Below are 23,014 nucleotides of genomic sequence, written 5' to 3' on the forward strand. Positions count from 1 at the left end.
TAAAAATCAAGCAAACTATATCCTTTTACTTCCGGTAAATTAAAATGGTATAAATGCGAATATACACCGAATGGTGCAATGCCTACGATTCGATATAGAAAAGTTTTCAATAATATGAAATTTGCGTAAGTGTGGAAATGCTAATTGACTACAAAGTTGAAAAGCAAGCCAAGTTCCAGTTGAATATAGATTTATCATGAAGAATCATCATTGGCCGTGAAAATTGCCCGCAGTGTAGTAGCAGCCATGCTGGTAGAAAAAAAATAATTTTATATCGTCCAGCCCTACGGCGAACCCAGTATCCAGAAGGAAGCTAAAGCCGGAAGGGTACGATGGGCAGGGCATGTTGCAAGAATGCCGGACAGCAATCCTGCAAAGCTGGTGCTGGTGTTCGCTTCCGATCCGGCAGGTACGATAAGGCGTGGAGCGTAGCGAGCGAGGTGGGCAGACCAGGTGCAAAACGAAATGGCGAGCGTAAGGGCATTCGAGGATGGAGAGATGCGGCCTCGAACCGTGTATTGTGGCGTCAAATGTTGATTCAGTGTTTATCTGTTTAGATGTATACTAAATAAATGAAAATGAAGGTGATACTAGGGCTATACTTTATTGCCCCATATACAGCTGAGTGGAAAGTTGGGGACATTAGGCTTACGGCATTTTATAGTGAAGTGTTAATATAATGCTAGTTTTTCTTCTATTATTTTATATTAATCTAAACGTGCAAAACAGACTAAATTATCTAAAAGCTGAGGTTTTAAGCTTTGCAATGGTACATGAAAACCTCATCTTTGGCGAAAATGTCGTTTGGTCAACATGGCCGTTTCGAAAAAAGGGCCATTTGGTCGATCAGGTCGACTTTTTTGATCATATGACCATATGACCGATTCCCAAGGGGCCCTCCTTAGCCGTGCGGTAAGACGCGCGGCTACAAAGCAAGACCATGCTGAGGGTGGCTGGGTTCGATTCCCGGTGCCGGTCTAGGTAATTTTCGGATTGGAAATTGTCTCGACTACCCTGGGCATAAAAGTATCATCGTAGCCTCATGATAGTTAGTTAATCGCAGTTAATAACTGTGGAAGTGCTTAGTGAACACTAAGCTGCGAGGCGGCAATGTCCCAGTGGGGGATGTAATGCCAATGAAGAAGAAGAAGAAGAAGACCGATTCCCGGTCTGGTCCAGGAAATTTTTGTGTTGGAAATTTTCTCAACTTCCCTGGGCATGAAAGTATCATCGTGTTAGCCTCATGATATACGAATGCAAAACACTAAGTTGAGAGGCGTCAGTGTTCAAGTGGGGAATGTAATGCCAATAAGAAGAAGAAGAAGAAGAAGACACTTTCGGTCGTATGACCCGTTTGGTCAAATGATCTCATATTCCAAACGACTTTTTTGGCCAGTTGGCTACCAGTTTGACCGTTTGTCTTTCTCGGTCGTATGTCGCTTTCAGTCAAATGACACTTTCAGCCAAACAACGGGAAAGGCCGTTTTTCGGAAGTTTTCGTTGATAGATCCAATACCAAACCAAAGCCAAATGGTCGTGAAACAAAAATGGCCATTTGACTGAAAATGTAATTTGGCCGAAATGCACACTGCACGCTCGACCAAACTGGTCCAAAAATGTCGACCTGTTCGGTTAAGTGACATTTTTGGTCAAACGACCCTTTCTGCCAAACGACTATTTCGGCCACATGACCTATTCGGCAAAACCATCTGTTAGGGCAAACTGCTTTTTCGAACAAAGTATCAGTTCGACCGTATTTCGACCAAATGACATTTTCAGCCAAATCGTTTTCGACCTAATAACCGTTTCGACCGGACGTTCAATTCGTCTAAATGATTTTCGAATTAACGTGTTATTCGGCCAAGTGACATTCGGCTAACTGGCTTTCCATCAAATGATTTTCAGCCAAACGACCCTTTTTGAAACATTTTTCCGAGAAATTTCCCAAAACTTGTCGAGGTGAGGTGTTAGCGTTCTAATTTTGTTAGATCTGTGGAGCGGGGCGGACGGTGGGAGATTCGTCGCTGGTGGTAGCGACAGATGGAGAAACTTTAGACAGCGACTTAGATGATTGAACTGCAGAGGCAAAATTATCGTTTTTTGGCGAATCGTGGCTATGGGAGGAACTTGTACAACTTGTACAACTTGGACTTCGAGTCAGAGGGATTCCAGCTTCGAGCACATAGCTCTCATCTCTTTTAGCAAAGCAGGAACTTTGTTTGCAGTGGCAACTGAGTCGGTGGTCTTGCGGGGACTTTTCACATATTGTAGGATTCTTCTGGCCTCCGAGTAAGTGCAACTGTAATCGACTTTGATTCGCTGGATGTCGTTTTCAGCTTTGTAGCTAGAACAAGCTCGACAAGGGACGCAAATCTGAATTTTGGAAGGTCACACGATTTGTTGGGTTTAAAATATTGTCTAAAAAAAGTATCACAAGTTGTCTATAGATTTGTGCTTGCACTCGGAGTTCTGAGCTCTTGTGTGATCTGAACAATTATCACAAGCATTACTTTTGTCCGTCACCCACAAATAACGATTTGCCAGCAATCAATGCCTTCCGGACGAGAGCAAGGCATTCGTAAACAGCCAACATCTGTCTTGGATACGTCCTTGCGGATGATGGAATATGAGAAGGGTGATTATTTGGACAAATACTGAAAAATATGTCGAGAACTCTACAAACGAACTCTAGAACTGCTAGAACTTCGAGATTAGATTCACAAATGATTCTTCTACCAATTTCGAAAGGTATCCTTCCCTAGCAGGTCCATTTCCCTCAGAAGTCGGCCGAACTAAATCCAATAAATTAACTAGCTTTAACGGTAATCACTACCCGGCAAAGTGCGATTGCAATAATTCTCCGATTGCAACCAGTTTAAAATCGTTTTCCCATGCTGGGAAAGTCAGTACCTACGATAGCTAAGTTGCGTTCACAGCAATTGAAGTTCCCTTCCCAGCCAGTCAGCCGTCTACAAGTTATATTGGTACGACCGGCCAACGACGACGATGGCAATTATCTCATGTGGTGGAGAAATAACACATTCTGATCGAGTTGACGTGAGGGCGAGGAACGTCGTCGTCGTCAACGACGGCCAGGCGGTCGGAGAGGAACGGAAGTGTTCGCCGTTCACATCTCGAGAAACCTCCCTTCCCTATCTCCGATACAATTAACCACCGCAGGAGGAGGCAAATCTAAACTAGCGCGCAATGAATCACTTTTCTCAGCTTGAGGCCCTCTCGGCTGGCTGGGGCCAGCATGGACACGTAACGTATAAGTGCCCGCTGCTGCTGGCTGGGGCTGGCAATTCCGTGTCGCTCCGTTTAAAGGCAATAAATTACGGTTCATTCCCAAGGCTTGCACACTAAACGATGACTACGGCCGTGTGCGCAGTGATGCGTGAACCGGTGCGGGATCTCCTGACGGTTGGTTATAGTAATAGACAGCTTCCTTTAGCGATGGCCACTCAGCAGTTCTTCTTTCTGGTGCTTTGTAGTTGGGATTTAAAGGCTGTAGGGTGGAGTTACGAAAGGGATTTACTGCAGCATGGAAACCAAAGAATGTGATACGATCGGGTTATATGGTGCTCCAGTGGTGCAAGATTTCGAGTATTAAAGAAGGTAAATTGCAACTGTAAGTTTTAGTACATATTTTTACAAGATATTAAAAAAAGGTGTAGAGTTACTCTGAAAATCCCGAAAACACATAAGCGAAGGTCATACTTATGCAAAGTATGCAGTAATATAAAAATTCTAGAAAAAAAACCCTTCTAATAAAATACAAATACACGATTCTTTCGTGCCGGGTAGATGTCAATCTTTCCACACTGCCAGAATAGGCTTTGTGGTTACGAAGCCAATAAAAACCGCCGTACGACAGAGTAGCGGAAAGGAAGCTCAAGAAAGAAACAAGAGGCTGTGCAGTGCACAAACACACTCGGCCGGAGAGCATTACTTCATGTTGACCTAGTTTTTCGCGTGTTGTGCCTCGGTTCATGCAGCCCGCACCGCATAACAAACTGGTACTGGTTTGCACCGCGCGCCGATGGGGTACTTTCGCATGACAGTGGGTGAGCCAATTGCTATGGATGTCATCAGGACAGAGTGGAGGTGCTGTGCCTACCGACGACCGGCGACGGCGCCAGTGAACGTCAGTTTCGCGCGTCTTTGGGTCTACACGGGTAGCAAGCAATATGAACTAACAACCATCAATATAAAATAAAAGTTGCTTTCAGTAGCGCTACAGTGCAGAAGGATGCTGATCTGCTTTTATCATGGCTGACTGAGTACTGCTTTAGGCTCTGCTGACTGCCCCCTCGTATCCTCTGAGAGAAAAGCGTTGAAAAAACGTGCTACTGACATCCGTACGGACGGAGCTCACGTGGAAAGGGGTTTCGAACTGGTTTCCGAAGAGTGAAACTGCCACTTCTTTAATTATTGATATCTTTCAATGGGCCTCCTTTTTATAATATAAACTGATGACGAGTGAATGCACATGTTTCGGCTCGGGTAGCACGTATCTGTCGATGACAGCATATGAAAGGGAAATCTGGGCCGTCAGCAGAGATGGATTTACATGAGGATGAATGACCCCTGAACTTTAATGAGCCGTGCGCTACGAATCAAAGCGTGACCTGAATTGGATACACCCACATAGTATTTTACATTTTGATTAAAAAAGACCTATCCATGTCGGTATAGTTGCATCGAATGATTTAGAGAGAAACGAATTTCAAAGCTGTAGTTATTTCAAAAGATTTACAGCAATCAAGATCCAAAAAATCAGAAGAGTTGTGTACAAGACACGACCGCTCTACGTAAACTACTTAAAATCTTTTGGTGCAAAGGTGATTGTAGCGTCATGTCAATATTAGGTTGTTAAATGCTCCAGATACCATCCATGCGAACACATTTATTGGTGTGTCCCCTTCCAACGCACGATTCCACTACTGTAGTTATTTAATTTTCTACCGTCGCTTAGCGATTATCTTTTATACTTAAAAAAAAATTGAATCAACTTTTTCCTGTAGAAAATTGTGTTTTTGAAAAGATCCAATTTATTTTCAATAATAAGCACTACCAATCCCTACAAAATAGCAACAAAACCGAAGTCAGAATCTTGCGAGAAAATTTCACTTCACACAGACGACAGCCACATCGATGAAGACACAATTATTATTCAATCAATGATCTTGTCAACCACTTGAAGGGCTGGTAGCGGATTTAGGGATAAATAATAGTGATGTTAGCAAATAAAATAATAAAAATTGTGAGCAAATAGTGACTAAAAAGTGACTTCCAAACTTTAGTTTTTCTTCAATCTTTTATAAATTTGTACCGTTTGTGTGAGAAACTGCGTATGTGACATTTTAGGCCAAGATGAGATTTTGATATATTCTGAATCTTGGTCCGATAATCTGTATTCTGGCCATAAAAAACAAAAAAAAATGTTCGAAAATTTATTTACGTGTGGAAATCTGTTTTTCATTTTTTGAATATTTTTCCAAAAAACTTCTGGGAATTTCACGACAGTCCGCCATACAACACTTTTTTGTAAGTCTTGTCCTTTTAGAAATGTTTACTCTTGACAATTTTTGAAGAACTAAGTATGCAGAGTGGCTTACGCACTATGAGCAATTATGAGGTACTGCTTGTAGTGCCCCAAAATGCTGAGTTTTGATCTGATCAAAGAAATCAAAAGCCAATTTGTTCAAAAACAGGTTTTTTTTGTTGTTTTCTCGGAATTGTGTAAAATGGATATAGGTATACAGTTTCCTAAACAAATGATTCATTTGTTGTATAAGTACAGTAACAATAAACTAGGTGAACACCCCCTTTGAAAAATGACTGCGGCGCACTTTTCGGGTTTTATTTTGTAAAAAAGTAGTAATCAAGCGACGTTATTTCCTACGACCTCTTGCACCTGGTCCGCAGCACATTATTGCGGTTGAAACACTTTCTAGCATGCACGTTAGAATTACTCAATAGGTTTTTTGGGATGGAGATGGTCATATGATGAGACTCGTTCCGGAACGATCGCAGGACCGATTTAACATTCTTTATCGATGCTCTATCATCGTTATCGATGCTCTATCATGCGTTATCAATGCTCTATCATCGCTCATTATTCTTCCTGGCGTAGAGAAACCTTTTTAAGTTTTTTAGTGAAAAATCAAAGGTGCAGCCCAATCGGGGACGTTGAACTACGTAGGTATATGTAATGGATATATTTTTTCTAATTATGGTTTGTGTGTCTTCAATACAATGATGTTTCTACTTACTTACTTGATGGGCTACAGCTCTTCGATGAACCAACGTTGAATGGGGTATCCTACTTCACTGGACTCGATCCTGGGCCAATCGCTTCCAGTCTCCCTGAACATTGAGCGCCCTCAGGTCCTCTTCAACGGCAACAACCAACATGTACGCGGCCTTCCACGAAGCCTGCGGCCTCTTCCGGGTTCTCTACTAAATATTATCTTCGCTTGACGTTCTTCCGGCATACGAACAACGTGACCACTGCCGGAGGAACTTCCGGAGGAATTCCCGGAGGAACTTCCGGAGGAATTCCCGGAGGAACTTCCGGAGGAATTCCCGGAGGAACTTCCGGAGGAATTCCCGGAGGAACTTCCGGAGGAATTCCCGGGGGAACTTCCGGAGGAATTCCCGGAGGAACTTCCGGAGGAACTTCCGGAGGAACTTCCGGAGGAATTCCCGGAGGAACTTCCGGAGGAATTCCCGGAGGAACTTCCGGGGAACTTCCGGAGGACTTCCCGGGGGAACTTCCGAACTTCCGAAGGAACCTTCGAAGGAACTTCCGAAGGAACTTCCGAAGGAACTTCCGAAGGAACTTCCGGAGGAACTTCCGGAGGAATTCCTGAGGAACTTCCGAAGAACTTCCGGAGGAACTTCCGGAAGAACTTCCGGGGGAATTCCCGGGGGAACTGCCGGAAGAATTCCCGGAGGAACTTCCGGAGCAACTTCGGGAGGAACTTCCGAGGAATTCCGGAGGAACTTCCGGAGGAACTTCCGAGGAACTTCCGAGGAACTTCCGGAGAAATTCTCGGAGAAACCTCCGGAGGAATTCCGGAGGAACTTCCGAGGAATTCCGGAAGTACTTCCGGAGGAATTCCCGGAAGAACTTCCGGAGTAATTCCTGGAGGAACTTCCGAAAAATACCCGGAGAAAATTCCGGAGGAATTCTCGGGGGAACTTCTGGAGAAATTCCCGGAGGAACTTCCGGAGAAATTCCCGGAAGAACTTCCGGGGAAATTCCCGGAGGAACTTCCGGAGAAATTATCGGAGGAACTTCCAGAGGAATTACCGGAAGAACTTCCAGAGTAATTCCCGGAGGAACTTCCAGAGGAGTTCCCGGAGGAACTTCCAGAGGAATCCCCGAAGGAATTCCCGGAGGAACTTCCGGAGGAATTCCTGAGGAACTTCCGAGGAATTCCCGGAGGAACTTCCGGAGGAATTCCCGGAGGAACTTCCGGAGGAACTTCCGGAGGAACTTCCGAGGAACTTCCGGAGGAATTCCGGAGGAACTTCCGGAGGAATTCGGAGGAACTTCCGGAGGAATTCCCGGAGGAACTTCCGGGGGAATTCCCGGAGGAACTTTCGGAGGAACTTTCGGAGGAACTTCCGAATGAAATTCCGAAGGAACTTCCGAAGGAACTTCAGGAGGAACTTCCGGAGGACTTCACGGAGGAACTTCCGGAGGAATTCCTGGAGGAACTTCCGGAGGAATTCCTGGAGGAATTTCCGAAGGAACTTCCGGAGGAACTTGCGGAGGAACTGCCGGAAGAATACCCGGAAGAACTTCCGGAGGAACTTTCGAAGGAATTCCCGGAGGAACTTCCGTAGGAACTTCCGGAGGAATTCCCGGAGGAACTTCCGGAGGAATTCCCGGAGGAACTTCCGGAGGAATTCCCGGAGGAACTTCCGGAGGAACTTCCGGAGGAACTTCCGGAGGAAATTTTGGAGGAACTTCCGGAGAAATTCCCGGAGGAACTTCCGGAGAAATTCCCGGAGGAACTTCCGGAGAAATTCCCGGAGGAACTTCCGGAGAAATTCCCGGAGGAACTTCCGGAGAAATTCCCGGAGGAACTTCCGGAGAAATTCCCGGAGGAACTTCCGGAGAAATTCCCGGAGGAACTTCCGGAGGAATTCCCGGAGGAACTTCCGGAGGAATTCCCGGAGGAACTTCCGGAGGAATTCCCGGAGGAACTTCCGGAGGAATTCCCGGAGGAACTTCCGGAGGAATTCCCGGAGGAAATTCCGGAGGAACTTCCGGAGGAATTCCCGGAGGAACTTCCGGAGGAATTCCCGGAGGAACTGCCGGAGGAACTTCCGGAGGAATTCCCGGAGGAACTTCCGGAGGAATTCCCGGAGGAACTTCCGGAGGAATTCCCGGAGGAACTTCCGGAGGAATTCCCGGAGGAACTTCCGGAGGAATTCCCGAAGGAACTTCCGGAGGAACTTCCGGAGGAACTTCCGGAGGAATTCCCGGAGGAACTTCCGGAGGAATTCCCGGAGGAACTTCCGGAGGAATTCCCGGAGGAACTTCCGGAGGAATTCCCGGAGGAACTTCCGGAGGAACTTCCGGAGGAACTTCCGGAGGAATTCCCGGAGGAACTTCCGGAGGAATTCCCGGAGGAACTTCCGGAGGAATTCCCGGAGGAACTTCCGGAGGAATTCCCGGAGGAACTTCCGGAGGAATTCCCGGAGGAACTTCCGGAGGAATTCCCGGAGGAACTTCCGGAGGAATTCCCGGAGGAACTTCCGGTGGTAATGCCGGGGGGACCTCCGGGGGCATTCCCGGAGGAACTTCCGGAGGAATTCCCGGAGGAACTTCCGGAGGAATTCCCGGAGGAACTTCCGGAGGAATTCCCGGAGGAACTTCCGGAGGAATTCCCGGAGGAACTTCCGGAGGAATTCCCGGAGGAACTTCCGGAGGAATTCGGAGGAACTTCCGGAGGAATTCCCGGAGGAACTTCCGGAGGAATTCCGGAGGAACTTCCGGAGGAATTCCCGGAGGAACATCCGAGGAATTCCCGGAGGAACTTCCGGAGGAATTCCCGGAGGAACTTCCGGAGGAATTCCTGAGGAACTTCCGGAGGAATTCCTGGAGGAACTTCCGGAGGAATTCCCGGAGGAACTTCCGAGGAATTCCGGAGGAACTTCCGGAGGAATTCCTGGAGGAACTTCCGAGGAACTTCCGAGGAACTTCCGGAGGAATTCCCGGAGGAACTTCCGAGGACTTCCTGAGGAACTTCCGGAGGAATTCCTGGAGGAACTTCCGGAGGAATTCCGGAGGAACTTTGGAATTTCATCCAGGATTTCTTTTGGAAGTTCCTCCAGGAATTCCTTTGAAGTTCCTCCGGAATTCCTCCGGAAGTTCCTCCAGGAATTTCACCGAAATTCCTCTGAAGTTCCTCCGGAATTCCTCCGAAGTTCCTCCGAATTCATCCGGAAGTTCCTCCGGAAGTTCCTCCGGGAGTTCCTGAATGAACTTCCGGAGAAATTCCTGAAGGAACTACCAGAAGAATTCCTGGAGGAACTTCCGGAGAAATTCCTGAAGGAACTTCCGGAGAAATTCTTGAAGAAAATTCCTGGAGGAACTTCCGAAGGAATTCCTGGAGAAACTTCCGAAGGAATTCCCGAAGGAACTTCCGAAGGAATTCCCGGAGGATCTTTCGAAGGAATTCCTGGAGGAACTTCCGGAGAAACTTCCGGAGGAATACCTGGAGGAACTTCCGAAGGAATTCATGGAGGAACTTTCGAAGAAATTCCTGGAGGAACTTCCGAAGGAATTACTGGAGGAGCTCCTGAAGGAACTCCTGGAGGAACTTCCGATAGAATTCCTGGAGGAGCTTACTTTATTTGTCTTCTTTGTCCTATCTATCTTATTAGTCTTATTTGTCTTATTTGTCTTATTTACACCAGCACCACTGTTATTACCCTTTTCAAAGCTTGTGTGGAAACCTTGTACAGAAATTCTATCACGATATTTTCAAATGTTGTTCTAGAAACGGTTCATGTTTTCATTTTCCAAAACCAGCTGGAGTTTGTTTATTTTGATTTCCTCATTGCGTGATTGGTCGGCGCTGCTGCTATTCTCTCGCCGAACCACTGCATGAGTGATAAATTTCTTCCCCATTGTAGCCAACTTCTTTTGTTCTCCGTTTACGGCAAGTTCTAGAGCAATTGTAAACTGCATAATGCTGAAATAATTTTGGCGACACTGACAGTGTCATTTTGGCGGGCTGAATTGGGCAATTTTCTCTCTCAGAGAGTGCTACCACGTGCTATTTTAACGGAAAACCCTTCCTCTCAGACCTTAAAGAGAGGGCAAATGAGGCCGTCCAACCATCTGTCATGTTTGAGAAGTTCAGCCGGGAGCTGGTCCTTTCCCGCAGCCACTTTAATAACTTTTTAAAAGCTTTTCTTTTAAAAAGTTAAGCGAGATTTATTCTGTTCACCGATGCACCGTCACTTGAGATGGCGCTGTCTTTCTTCGCACGCCATTGACATTCTCATAAAACCTCCGCGTATCATTCTGCTCCTCACTAATTCCTTGTTCTTCGTGCTCTTTTTTCTTCCTGCGGTGGGTTCGTTTTTCGGTTGCTCTTGCCGATCTCTATTCGATCGGGTACCTGACTCCAGTATCCAGCTTCTGCCAACGTTCTTCTCGTCTGTCACTCCCCGAGTAGGCGAAAATAGCTCAATAATATCAAATGTTGATAAGATAGCAAAATGAGATATGGACATGATTGATATAAGAGATAAAATATCAGACGATAATATCAAAATGTTGCACTAAAATATCATGGGAAGATCAAGTTATGCTATTTGTAATAAGTGATCAATATCATGTGCCATTAGTTTGTTCTTATCCATATCATATATTGATATTTAAATGAAATTTCAGGGCAAATTTTCGATATTCTTGCCTGTTCTTTTATCTCTTATATCAATCAAATCCATATTATGTTTTGTTATTCTGTTCATGGCTTCTGCCCGGGTCTAACACTCCACATCCAACCAACTCATCCTAGGTCACCTCTATGCCTCAGCCGCTGGGTACCAGGCAGACGCTGTTTGAGCCGCACCTCCTGGTGAACAGATGCTCGAGGCGTACCTTCTCACTCTAGCTGATGTCAGAAGGACAACAGTGCCCAGGCTGCACTAACAACCATCTAAGTACACAACCCTTAGCTGGCGGTCTTTTGTCATCGGACGACCCGTGGAAGCGTTAGATAGGAACTTGTGGGGACCAGATCTTTGTTGGGCGCTCCTTCCTTGATGTCAACCCACCATTTTGCAAAAAAAAAAACAAACATGGTTTGAATTTTATCGCTTGGTAGAGACTGACGAAATGTTGCTTTGAAAAGCAGCGTCAGTTCGTTTGCATGTTTATGAAAATGCCGCTGAGCACAAAGCTTTCTAACATTGAGGCAACATAATTATATGAAGATAAATGTTATGTGGTATAATTTGATACATTATTTACCACTTTACTGGAAGCAATTCCTAGGAAAAGGTTTGCCAAAACAACAAATGTTTTTTGCGAATAATCAGACTCAAAAAAGTGCTTCCTTCGACTTAGACAACACAATTTTCTAATCGAACTGTGTAAGATGCCAAATTCTGGGACAATTCATAAAACATATTCCATTTTGCAAGAATATTGAACTCGGTAACACTGTCTCGGTAGCTTTCCTCCTTACCAACATCGAATGGATCACGAACAAAGAAAAACAGGGTGGCACGTCATTAACGGAAACCAGGTCAGATAGACATAAAATTTAAACTGACTTTCTTAATCCCGTCACTTCGCCCCAGTGATGTTCCACCAAATTGGAATGAATATTTAATGAAATTTATAAGTGCTCTCGGATGAGTTCCGTTCCGCGGGTTGCGAGCCAGGATGGAGTCTGTCCGATTGCCATTTCAAGTACCTATTTATATTTGGAAACTCCTCCGAGTCTGGACTAGGTGTGATTTAGTTATGATTGTTATTCAAGCAACCGGACCGTGCCGAAATTACCCAATGTCTTGGTTTTACTTTCATTGCCAAGTGCGGCCTGGTTCCTGGACGGCGCACAATGGGTCAGCTATTTATTTCAAGTGGTCAGAACTGCTGAAATTACTTTCATTGATTCAGAATTCACTGAAAATGAGATAATTTTAAGGTGCACTTTCCTATTAAATATCTAAGTTGAAAACAGCATCACGCAAACAAATTTGACCACATTTAGCGCAACATATTCCAATCGTGCATCAACGGCAATAATCTATTCATACGGGTATGAATATTTAGCAATCGCGTTGCATGTGCGAGCAAGCTCATAAACGTAAACAAACAATTTCGTTAGTGCTGTGTGCTTTAGCTGATGGGCACAGGATGAACGGGGGCCTACAACATCATCGCACACAACACCGCCCGTCTTCGCCGCGTGTCGCGTATTATATTTGCGTAAGAAGCGAGCAAATCTCACCCGCCAAAAATGACTCTTTGTTTTTTATTTTTTCGTGTTATGATTGCGCTGTAAAATATGAATATGGTTGACGGTTCCGCGCACGGCTGATAACGAACTATTGTCGGTTGATTGTTAGCTCAGAGATAAGCAGATGTTACAGTTAGAACGTTTTGCATTCAAATGATCGTCAGCAAATTGCTTGACTTAGCGGCAATAGTATGCGAACATAAAACTCGAACACCAAAATATTTGAATTCATCGTCAAATAAATAAATGTTATAAAATCTCAGAATGTTATGCCTGTTTGTTAGCGGCAAGGTGTCATGTCACGAGTCCTTCCGCGAATTATTTGCTGGGCTAGTGGGCAATAATTCGCGTTGGTGAGCAACCTGTCATGAGATGCTGATTAGATTCAGGTAATAGATAGGAAAAGTTTTGTGACTAAAATTAGCAGTACTTCGGAGATTTATTCGAATGCTATATAACGCAAAACAAGATTATCACACGTTTGTAACAGTCTTAGATATTATACTATAATTATAATTGAGTTTGAAGGTTCAAAATGCAATTTCAACGAGTTTGCCGAAAAAATAATGAGAAATTACAATGAATTTCCCGTGGAAGTCCTAAAGAATTTCCCTTGAAAATTCCGAAAATTTTCTTGTTGCGGATTAATTTCGAATGAACTCAAAACAACGAACTCGTAAATCTCTCCGTACGGCAATTTTATTTATTAAAAGACTTTCACACAGATTTTTTTTTAAATCAGCTTAAAGTCCAGCTTAAAACTAAGGTGCCGCATCTATTCCCGCTAATAAAAACAAACAAAACAAAAACCGAAACGTGACCAGGCCAAGGAGCGAACTAACCAGCCGTAAGAACCGTGTTACTAGGCTTCCTCCCGCTCCTGAGACTAAGTAACCAACCGAGTGGCACGACACGCGCGCTCACGTGGGGCGGGACACTGCCTGGTGGACAGGCAGGGGGACGAATCGAAGCACTGTGTGCCCCACCGGCCGAGGAACGATTTCCATCCAAGTGTAACATATGGTGGTATAACAATAACAATGGCCCCATCATACTACATACACAATGAAGTCGGTCTCTAGGTTGGTCGGTTACGAGACGAAGACGATGCGACGAGCAAATGCCTTCCCCTGAAGTGCTCGCTGGTTGCCGCCGCATATACATCGCTATGTGGCGTGCTGTTGTTGCTACATGTTCTGTTGGTACACGTTTGGTTATCGAATCATATCCGTCGTTTGTTCGCTCAATGATGGTTTTATTCATGAACCGTTTGTACTGTGGTTGTTGTTGCTGCTGCTGCTAACCGAGGGGATGTTCTGCCGAATCAAGAAGGGAGAGCCAACAAATGTGAAACTCGAACCTCGAGTTCGTCCGTATTCAGTACCTGGGTTAGGCGTTCGATTGAAGGGCGACCGACACGCGGGGAACAGAGGGCTAAGAGAACCGTTATGGCAACTGGAAAACCGAAAGGTCAACCGATAACTTGGCAATACCACAGCAGCAACGCCACCACCCCGCCAGCATAGGGCCGATAATTGATGATGGGAGTTGAAGGTTATCTTTGTGTTAAATAGCGACACCAAGGCAGGCAAATACAAGATCGATTAGGCGAACAGCCCCATCAAGGTTGCGTTGCCCGAGTTCATCACCTTCTGCATTGCAATAATTGGCCCGAATCACGTAAAGCGCTGGGTGTGTTAACTCGTGTAATCAACAGTTTATGATAAAAGAGCAAACACTGTGTTACACAAAATCAAGTCTTTTGAATAATGGTTTAAATTCACTTTGGATAGTTATTATTGTCATTGTCCTTACTAAAAAGATTTGCAGCCCTTGGCTGGCTCATTTCTAGACTTTGGATAGTCTTCACCAAATAGCTATTACCAGACTCAGTATTGGAAGACTGCAGTTCATAATAGGCCCTTTGTCTGAACGACAAGTTTTGTCATAAATAGTCAGACATCTTGCATGATAAGATTGGTATCTGACGTTAATACAAAGATTGAACTAAAAGCTCAGGTGCCATCTGTCCTTGATGCCATTCTCCGCTAATAGCAAAATTTGTAGTATGAAACACCTATGAGCGGTCAAAGCCCCGCCGACAAGCACTTTCGTCCTTTTATGACAAGAGCACTAATGTGTTCATTGTTGACGATGTCCTATTGACATTGCCAAGGTTGAATAGACGCATGATAAGCTTGTTTCCGTAATGTACGGTCGCAGAAAATTCGATGACGGGTTTATCTCATGGAATTGCATGACACGTTTGACATGCTTGCATGCAGTACAATCCAAAATGGTAAACCTAAATTGACAGACAAACTTGCGCAAATTCTGCATAATAAATTTATGAAATATTATCGGGAGTGTTAAATATGAATCTCATACTCTAATCATATTTCAGAAGTTTTTCATGAAGAGTTGAAATAATAATGCAAATTGGCCGCAATAATCAATAGACCCTTTAAATTTAATAATTTCGACACAATATTTTTCCAAGACAGTGAGCATTTCGAAATTCACTCCAAAGCATTTTCTGCGGACATTCAGAAGTATTACCCGCAGACATTTAATATATTTTTGGTGAAGTTTTTCACAGGGAAATTTCGTTAAACTTCTCGTAGATACTTCCGAGCCTCTTGAAAGGAGGCTTCCGAGTCTCTTGAAAGGAGGCTTCCGAGCCTCTTGCAAGAGGCTTCCGAGTGTCTTGAAAGGATGCTTCTGAGCCTCTTAAAAATGCTTCTGAGCCTCTTGAAAGGATGCTTCTGAGCCTTTTAAAGGAGGCTTCTAAGCCTCTTGAAAGGAGGCTTCTGAGCTGCTTGAAAGGAGGCTTCCGAGCCTCTTGAAAGGAGGCTTCGAGCCTCTTGAAAGGAGGCTTCTGAGCCTCTTGAAAGTAGGCTCTGAGCCTCTTGAAAGGAGGCTTCTGAGCCTCTGGAAAGGAGTCTCTGAGCCTCTTGAAAGGAGGCTTCTGAGCCTCTTGAAAGGAGGCTTGAGCCTCTTGAAAGGAGGCTTGGAGCCTCTTGAAAGTAGGCTTCTGAGCTCTCTTGAAAGGAGGCTTCTGAGCCTCTTGAAAGGAGGCTTCTGGCCTCTTGAAAGGAGGCTTTGAGCTCTTGAAAGGAGGCTTCTGAGCCTCTTGAAAGGAGGCTTCTGAGCTCTCTTGAAAGGAGGCTTCCTGAGCCTCTTGAAAGGAGGCTTCTGAGCCTCTTGAAAGGAGGCTTCCGAGCCTCTTGAAAGGAGGCTTCTGAGCCTCTTGAAAGGAGGCTTCTGAGCCTTGAAAGGAGGCCTGAGCCTCTTGAAAGGAGGCTCTGAGCCTCTTGAAAGGAGACTCTGAGACTCTTGAAAGGAGCTCTCTTGAAAGGAGGCTTCTGAGCCTCTTGAAAGGAGGCTTCTGAGCCTCTTGAAAGGAGGCCTGAGCCTCTTGAAAGGAGGCTCTGAGCCTCTTTGAAAGGAGGCTTCTGAGCCTCTTGAAAGGAGGCTTCTGAGCTCTTGAAAGGAGGCTACTGAGCCTCTTGAAAGGAGGCTTCTGAGCCTCTTGAAAGGAGGCTCTGAGCCTCTTGAAAGGAGGCTTCTGAGCTCTTGAAAGGAGGCTCTGAGCCTCTTGGAAAGGAGGCTTCTGAGCTCTTGAAAGGAGGCTTCTGAGCTCTTGAAAGGAGGCTTCTGGAGCCTCTTGAAAGGAGGTTTCCGAGCCTCTTGAAAGGAGGTTTCCGAGCCTCTTGAAAGGAGGCTTCCGAGCCTCTTGAAAGGAGGCTTCCGAGCCTCTTGACAGGAGGCTTCCGAGCCTTTTGAAAGGATGCTTCCGAGCCTCTTGAATGGAAGCTTCCGAGTCTCAATGAAAGGATGCTTTTGTGCCTCGTGAAAGGAGGCTTCCTAGCCTCTTGAAAGGATGCTTCTGAATCTCTTGAAAGTAGGCTTTCTAGTCTTTTGAAAGGATGCTTCCGAGTCTGCTGAGCCTATTGAAAGGAGTCTTTCCGAGTCTCTTGGAAGGAGGCTTCCGAGCCTCTTGAAAGGAAGCAAGCGAGCCACTTTAAAGGAGGCTTTCGAGCCTATTGAAAGCAGGCTTCCGAGCCTCTTGAAAACAGGTTTCCGAGCCTCTTGAAAAAAGCTTCCGAGTGTTTTGAAAGGAGGCTCCCAATCTTCTTGAAAGAAGAATCCTAGCCTCTTGGAAGGAGGCTTCCGAGCCATTTGAGTGGAAGCTTCTGAGCCTCTTGGAGGGAGGCTTCCTATTCTCTTGAAAGGTGGCTTCTAAGCCTCTTTGAAGAAGGCTTCCGAGCCTCTTGAAAGAAGGCTTCCGTGCATTTTGGAAGGAGGCTTTCCAGCCTCTTAGAAGGAGGCTTCCAAGCATCTTAGAAAGAGGCTTCCAAGCCTCTTGGAAGAAGGCTTCCAAGCCTCTTGGAAGAAAGCTTCCAAGCCTCTTGGAAGAAGGCTCCCAAGCCTCTTGGAAGAAGGCTGCCAAGCCTCTTGGAAGGAGGCCCCAAGCCTCTTGGAAAAAGGCTTCCAAGCATCTTGGAAGGAGGCTCCCAAGCCTCTTGGAAGAAGGCTCCCAAGCCTCTTGGAAGGAGGCTCCCAAGCCTCTTGGAAGGAGGCTCCCAAGCCTCTTGGAAGGAGGCTCCCAAGCCTCTTGGAAGGAGGCTCCCAAGCCTCTTGGAAGAGGCTCCCAAGCCTCTTGGAAGGAGGCTTCCAATCCTCTTGGAAAAAGGCTTCAAAGCCTCTTGGAAGGAGGGTTTCAAGCCTCTTGGAAGGAGGGTTCCAAGCCTCTTGAAAGGAGGCTTCCAAGCCTTTTGAAAGGAGGCTTCCAAGCCTCTTGAAAGGATGCTTCCGAGTCTCTTGAAAGGAGGCTTTCGAACCTGTTGAATGAAAGCTTCCGAGCCTCATGAAAAGATGCTTCCGAGTCTCTTGAAAGGAGGTTTCCAAACCTCTTCAAAAGAATCTTTCGAGACTTTTGAAAGGGGGTTTTTGGGTCTCTTGAAAGGAGGTTTCCGGGCCTTTTGAAATTAAGTTACTGTGCTTTCCGGAAAAAGCCTATTCATGTATCGTAAATTGAGGCTTCTGAAACTTTGTTCAGAATCATATTTTTAACATCTTTTTCAACATTTTGTCTCGATCAGATAGACTGCTTTGACGATTTTTAAAAAAAAATTTTTCGAAGTTTTGTCCTTTTGATCTTTTGTCCTACAGCTTTTCCTACACTGTGCTGATTGGGGTGGTCAGGATTCAAACGTCTTTGATTTACTGATCGCCATGCATATTATGTACAATACAAAGTTTTAGAATAAAAAAATATATAATTATCAAAATAGTTTCGAACAAGTTTTTATTCAAATTGTTATGCATCCACCATTACGCTTTCTTATCCAAGGTACCCTTTGGGGTCGGTGAAGATGCCCTCAGGAGTACATGTACTCCAGGTTGAGAACCGCTGTTCTTAGGTAAAATTCTTGAAATTTCCAAAGGAACTACTTCAGAATTTTCCGGAAAAAAATAGAATCTGCTCTGAATTTTTGTGAGAATTCCTCAGAGTTTTCACGGAATTATTTTTTGAAGTATCCAAAGAAGTTCTGCTGTACGTTCGAGTTTTTTTAAAAGAAATTTCTACGTGAAGTTTCTTCAGGAACTCATTTGAAAATTACTCTGGGAACTCCTCCGAAAGTTTCTCCGGGAACTCCTCCGGAACACTCCAACAAACAATTTAAGCTGAACTAGTTAGTTTTTTCTTAGCTTTAGTAGACTATTTTCTGTTGAATAAGCGCTAAATCAGATTTCAATGTCTGTTGGGTTCTCAAGAAGTTCCTCCTGAAACTCCTCCAGAGTTCCACAAGGAACTCTTCTTAAAGCTCCTCCGGGAACTTCTGCGGAAGTTCCTCCGAAATATTTTCCGAAATCTCCTTTGGAAATTCCCTCGGGAACTCCTGTGAAAGTTCCTTTGGGAACTCCTGCGGAAGTTCCTTCGGGAACTCCTGCGGAAGTTCTTTCGGGAACTCCTGCGGAAGTTCCTTCGGGAACTCCTGCGGAAATTCCTTCGAGAACTCCTGCGGAAGATCCTTCGGGAAATGCTGCGGAAGTTTCTTTGGGAGCTCCTGCTGAAGTTTCTTCGGCAACTCCTGCGGAAGTTTCTTCGGGAACTCTTGCGGAAGTTTCTTCGGGAACTCCTGTAAAAGCTCCTTCGGGAACTACTGCGGAAGTTCCTTCAAGAACTCCTGCGGAAGTTCCTTCGGGAACTCCTTCGGAAGTTCCTTCGGGAACTCCTACGGAAGTTCCTTCGGGAACTCCTACGGAAGTTCCTTCGGGAACTCCTACGGAAGTTCCTTCGGGAACTCCTGCGGAAGTTCCTTCGGGAACTCCTACGGAAGTTCCTTGGGGAACTCCTGCGAAAGTTCCTTCGGGCACTCTTCCAGAATTTCCTTCGGGAACTCCTCGAAAAATTTCTTCGGGAACTCTTTGGGAAGATCCTTTCCTCCGGAAGTTACCCCGGGAATACTAAATTTTTATCTTCTTTTTGAGTGACTAGTTGCTTTTCAAGACAATTTATAATCATTGGACTTCTATTTATGGAGAAGAATGCTGATGCCCGTGACAGCTCTTGTAGTACTAACATGGATCAAACGTCATAAATAAAGAAAAATGTACCGCCTTAATACCATACTGATTAGAATTTTCAATTGCAAAGCTGGCGCTTCGACCCACCGCCGGGGTCGCAAATCTGCAACTTTTGGCATCGAAGAAAGCATCAACGAGAGCTACTACGCCTACGACTCGTTAAACAGTAGGACCGTTTAGTCTTACACACCATACCGCGTCAAATCGCGCGCGGAGGTGGAACACAACAACAACGACATGGTTTACGATGCCGCCCGGCAAGTAAGCTGCCCGCTTTTTTACCCTCGGTTATGCAATGCAGTTATGCTAATTTATGCAGTTATGTGAACCACTAACTCTGATACATCTAATGCCAACCGAACCGAAAAGAGCCGCCGCGCAAGTATGGTAGGAAGGCAACGTTCACATTGGCATTTTATTGTTATAAGTAGGTCGGATCCTCCAAGCAATCGAGATGGAATTACATCCTTCAAGTTTAATCAATTCGGTTCTATTGCCAAAGGGCCACTTGCGTTCTGTGAATGCGCGCTCATGTTGGTGGTCTTGGCCTAAGACTCGCCTCCAGTCAGTGGTGGCACTGCACAAATTGGGTTCATTTCTGCTATAATCGATACTATCAGGCAATCACCTTCGCATAAGGAAGCGGCAAACACTGCGCTGCTGCTGTTGCTGACGCTAATGGTCCCCCTGCTACTATGCTACACTACGAGAATGACCTGAGAAAGGCGTCCGTCGGTTGATTCCGCGTTCGTTAACCGAACGCCCTCAAATTGCTGAGCTGCTGTGTGTGTGTGGGAGTTGGGCGGATGGGTCGATTGTCAGGTTAATGCTCAGTTTTTATCTGCGTTCTGGGAAGTGACATTAATACTAATGATTTCATTTATATTTTCTTCTCAATTGCAGGTACGTAAACGTTGGCTGGAATGCTGCAGATGGAACGTTGGATTACGATTAAGTTTTCGTAAGACAATTACGATCAATTGGTAAAACGTTATCTACGTCTACATCTACATTTGCAGTTTTACTTTAATTCTTTTTAATAGATTTAACTAACACGAAACCACACTTTTTTATCAAAGTTTATACAGATTCATAAATTCACCTTCTTTGATACCTTTTACTTGTTAAATGAGAAAAGGGGTGTTTAAGTGCCATACAGTATTTAAAGAATCGGATGTAATTTGCTTCTTGTCTTTGTGGATGGTATATAAGCAAAAATCGTATACAAAAATTGTGCATGTCATATACAAGTTGCATTATAAAAATAGTATTTTGGCCCGGAAATCACGATTTTCATTTGAATTGTGTATTTTTTATTTGTCTGATATTTCGCATATGGATTCGTCATGACTAAAAAATTGCAATTCGCATTATTGATTTGCCATTTTAACTCTAGTCTAACTTTAAAAAAAGGCGTAAGCAAACAATGGGTTGGAAATTTTCAAAAAAAAAAATACACAAAAATTGGTTCTTCAGGTAGTTTTGGTGTCTTCGGTAATGCTTAAGATGATAGACCCAATGTAAAAATGAATGCATTCAGAATAAAATATTTAAAAAACCTTCGACGATGTTTTTCAATATCTTGTTTTATAAGAGCAATTGCTTTACATACTTATAAGAGCTCTTGGTGATAAAAACTGTTATATAATTCCGATGATCCTTATGAGTGCTTGTACTCACTTGGTTATTATTATTTGAACTAGCATTATTATTTGTTCAATACATAGGATGAAAAACACCGATATACGATGATAAAACTCCACCAAGAAATCGCCAATCAAATTAAATCCCAATCGCAAACTTCGCTCCAAAGTGCAGATAACACCACCATCGAAACTAATTTCCATCAGTCGTCTTCAGAAAACTACACTATCCTATCTGCGAGATTAAATTCTTCTCGGCACGCCGAGATCCGGGTGACGACAATTGAATAAAGAAAAAAAAAGTCGAACCATAATCGAAGAAAACCCAGGCTCAGCTCAAGCAAATCCTCCATCAATTGCTTCTCCGGCTTTTGTGTGCTTCGTTACGGATTTCGACACCGGCGCTCAACCACCAGCGGTATTCATCACCGTCGTCGTCGTCGTCGTCGTCTTCGCCGCCGTCATGTGTCGCTGCTCAAGACAAAATCGCGTCGAGATTACTTTCTAATTGAATTTCAATCTTTACCCGTCTTGGTGTAGATCAGTGGTGCACAGTGGAAGGAAACCATAAAACAATAAGGCATAGATTTTTTGTCGAATATGTAAACTGATCGAATGTGTCGTTTGGAGAACAAAAATGTATCGAACTATAGTCAAAATTTTAATCTGGTCGAATAGTCAACATGTTGAATATGTGTCAAATAGACGAATATGCATAATCAATAACAGTTTTGCTTTTACATCAACAAGTTTTCAAGCGGAATCACTGTGCTGCGGTCGTGCCACAAAGGGTGTTGTGAAACGATGAACGGCTACGAGACAATGGACAAAGCTGGGAAACAGAGATTGGAAAAATCGAAAATTGTCGTGAAGTTCATCTTTCCCTTTAGTTCACTCACTTTAAACCAATTGAAGCACCTAGACTGAAATGCTTTGAACGGACTGAACCACTGGAACTGATGATGATTTTGTATGTCCCACCCGAACACATCCTAGATCGAACCGAGAATCGAATTCGTCTTCTCCGTATACGCATTTGATCACAAATCTAATTGGACTAATACACTCCTTAGCCGTGCGGGGGCCCTCCTTAGCCGTGCGGTAAGACGCGCGGCTACAAAGCAAGACCATGCTGAGGGTGGCTGGGTTCGATTCCCGGAGGTCTAGGCAATTTTCGGATTGGAAATGGTCTCGACTTCCCTGGGCATAAAAGTATCATCGTGTTAGCCTCATGATTTACGAATGCAAAAATGGTAACCTGGCTTAGAAACCTCGCAGTTAATAACTGTGGAAGTGCTTAATGAACACTAAGCTGCGAGGCGGCTCTGTCCCATTGTGGAGATGTAATGCCAATAAGAAGAAGAAGAAGAATGCACTTCACTTAATGCGTTCACTTAGTATGAGGAAAAGGAGTAGATGCCTTTTTCTCCTTTTTTTTGTTAGGATGAAATGTCAAAACAATTTATCATACTCCAATTAGGCTAGATGTACCAGTTGTGCCTATAGCACCAGTTGTCGCACTAGTGCTTTATATGCGAAATGGCCAATCAAATCACCACAAAACAAGTTCAGATCGATAAAGCATATTAATTTGATACGATAACACCTTTGATCTCCTCCAAAACAAGCAAAGCATAATTGTAAAAATTGATTTTGCTTAATTTTTGACGTCCTTTGCACCAGTTTTCCCACTAGTGGTCCTTATTTGGCCAATCCCATAAGAAAACATTAGGATTTGCCAAATAAGGAACCAAAATTAAGAATAGTGCCACAACTGGTGCATGCCTTCCTATTATGGATTAATCAATTTTGAGGATTATAACAAATTTTAATGTAGTTTTCACAGCTGTTCTAAGGAGCAGGAAGTAAACAGTCTTGCAAAATGTCGTGACCATCACCAGATGATCAGATATGAAAACAAAAACCACCACGCTTTTAAACGATGTTCTTTACTGACAATCACTGCAAGCGCATCGTGACATGTAGAAGCTGACACGTGAGTACCTTCGGTAAGCGTGACACCCAGATTGACAACCACAAGCTGAGAGCCATAAAGAGCATCAGGTCGGTCAGCTGTCAAAAGTGCAGGTGAGCACCGTTATTGATTGATTTTGTTGTCGTTTGATTGGACTGACGTCGTTTTTAATTGATAAATTGGATAAATCAATAGTTAAATTAAGGGTTCATTCACAAATTACATAACGCTAAAATGGACCTGGGGGCTGAAAGCCCCCACCCACCCTCTCGTAACGTATTTTGTATGGGAGGGTT

General features: G+C 44.4%; 2 protein-coding genes across 2 annotated transcripts in view; both read left to right on the top strand.

Moving 5' to 3' along the window:
• Positions 1–23,014, top strand: part of LOC134203426 (ubiquitin-like protein 3) — a 291,816-nt gene that overhangs the window by 142,553 nt on the left and 126,249 nt on the right. The gene's annotated exons all lie outside the window — the stretch shown is intronic.
• Positions 355–23,014, top strand: part of LOC134218161 (SKI family transcriptional corepressor 2) — a 90,723-nt gene continuing 68,063 nt past the window's right edge. The window contains 1 exon segment of the mRNA XM_062697059.1: positions 355–409. Coding sequence (XP_062553043.1) covers positions 355–409 — 55 coding nt within the window.

Source organism: Armigeres subalbatus, chromosome 1, assembly GCF_024139115.2.
Source record: "Armigeres subalbatus isolate Guangzhou_Male chromosome 1, GZ_Asu_2, whole genome shotgun sequence".
Lineage (NCBI taxonomy): Eukaryota > Metazoa > Arthropoda > Insecta > Diptera > Culicidae > Armigeres > Armigeres subalbatus.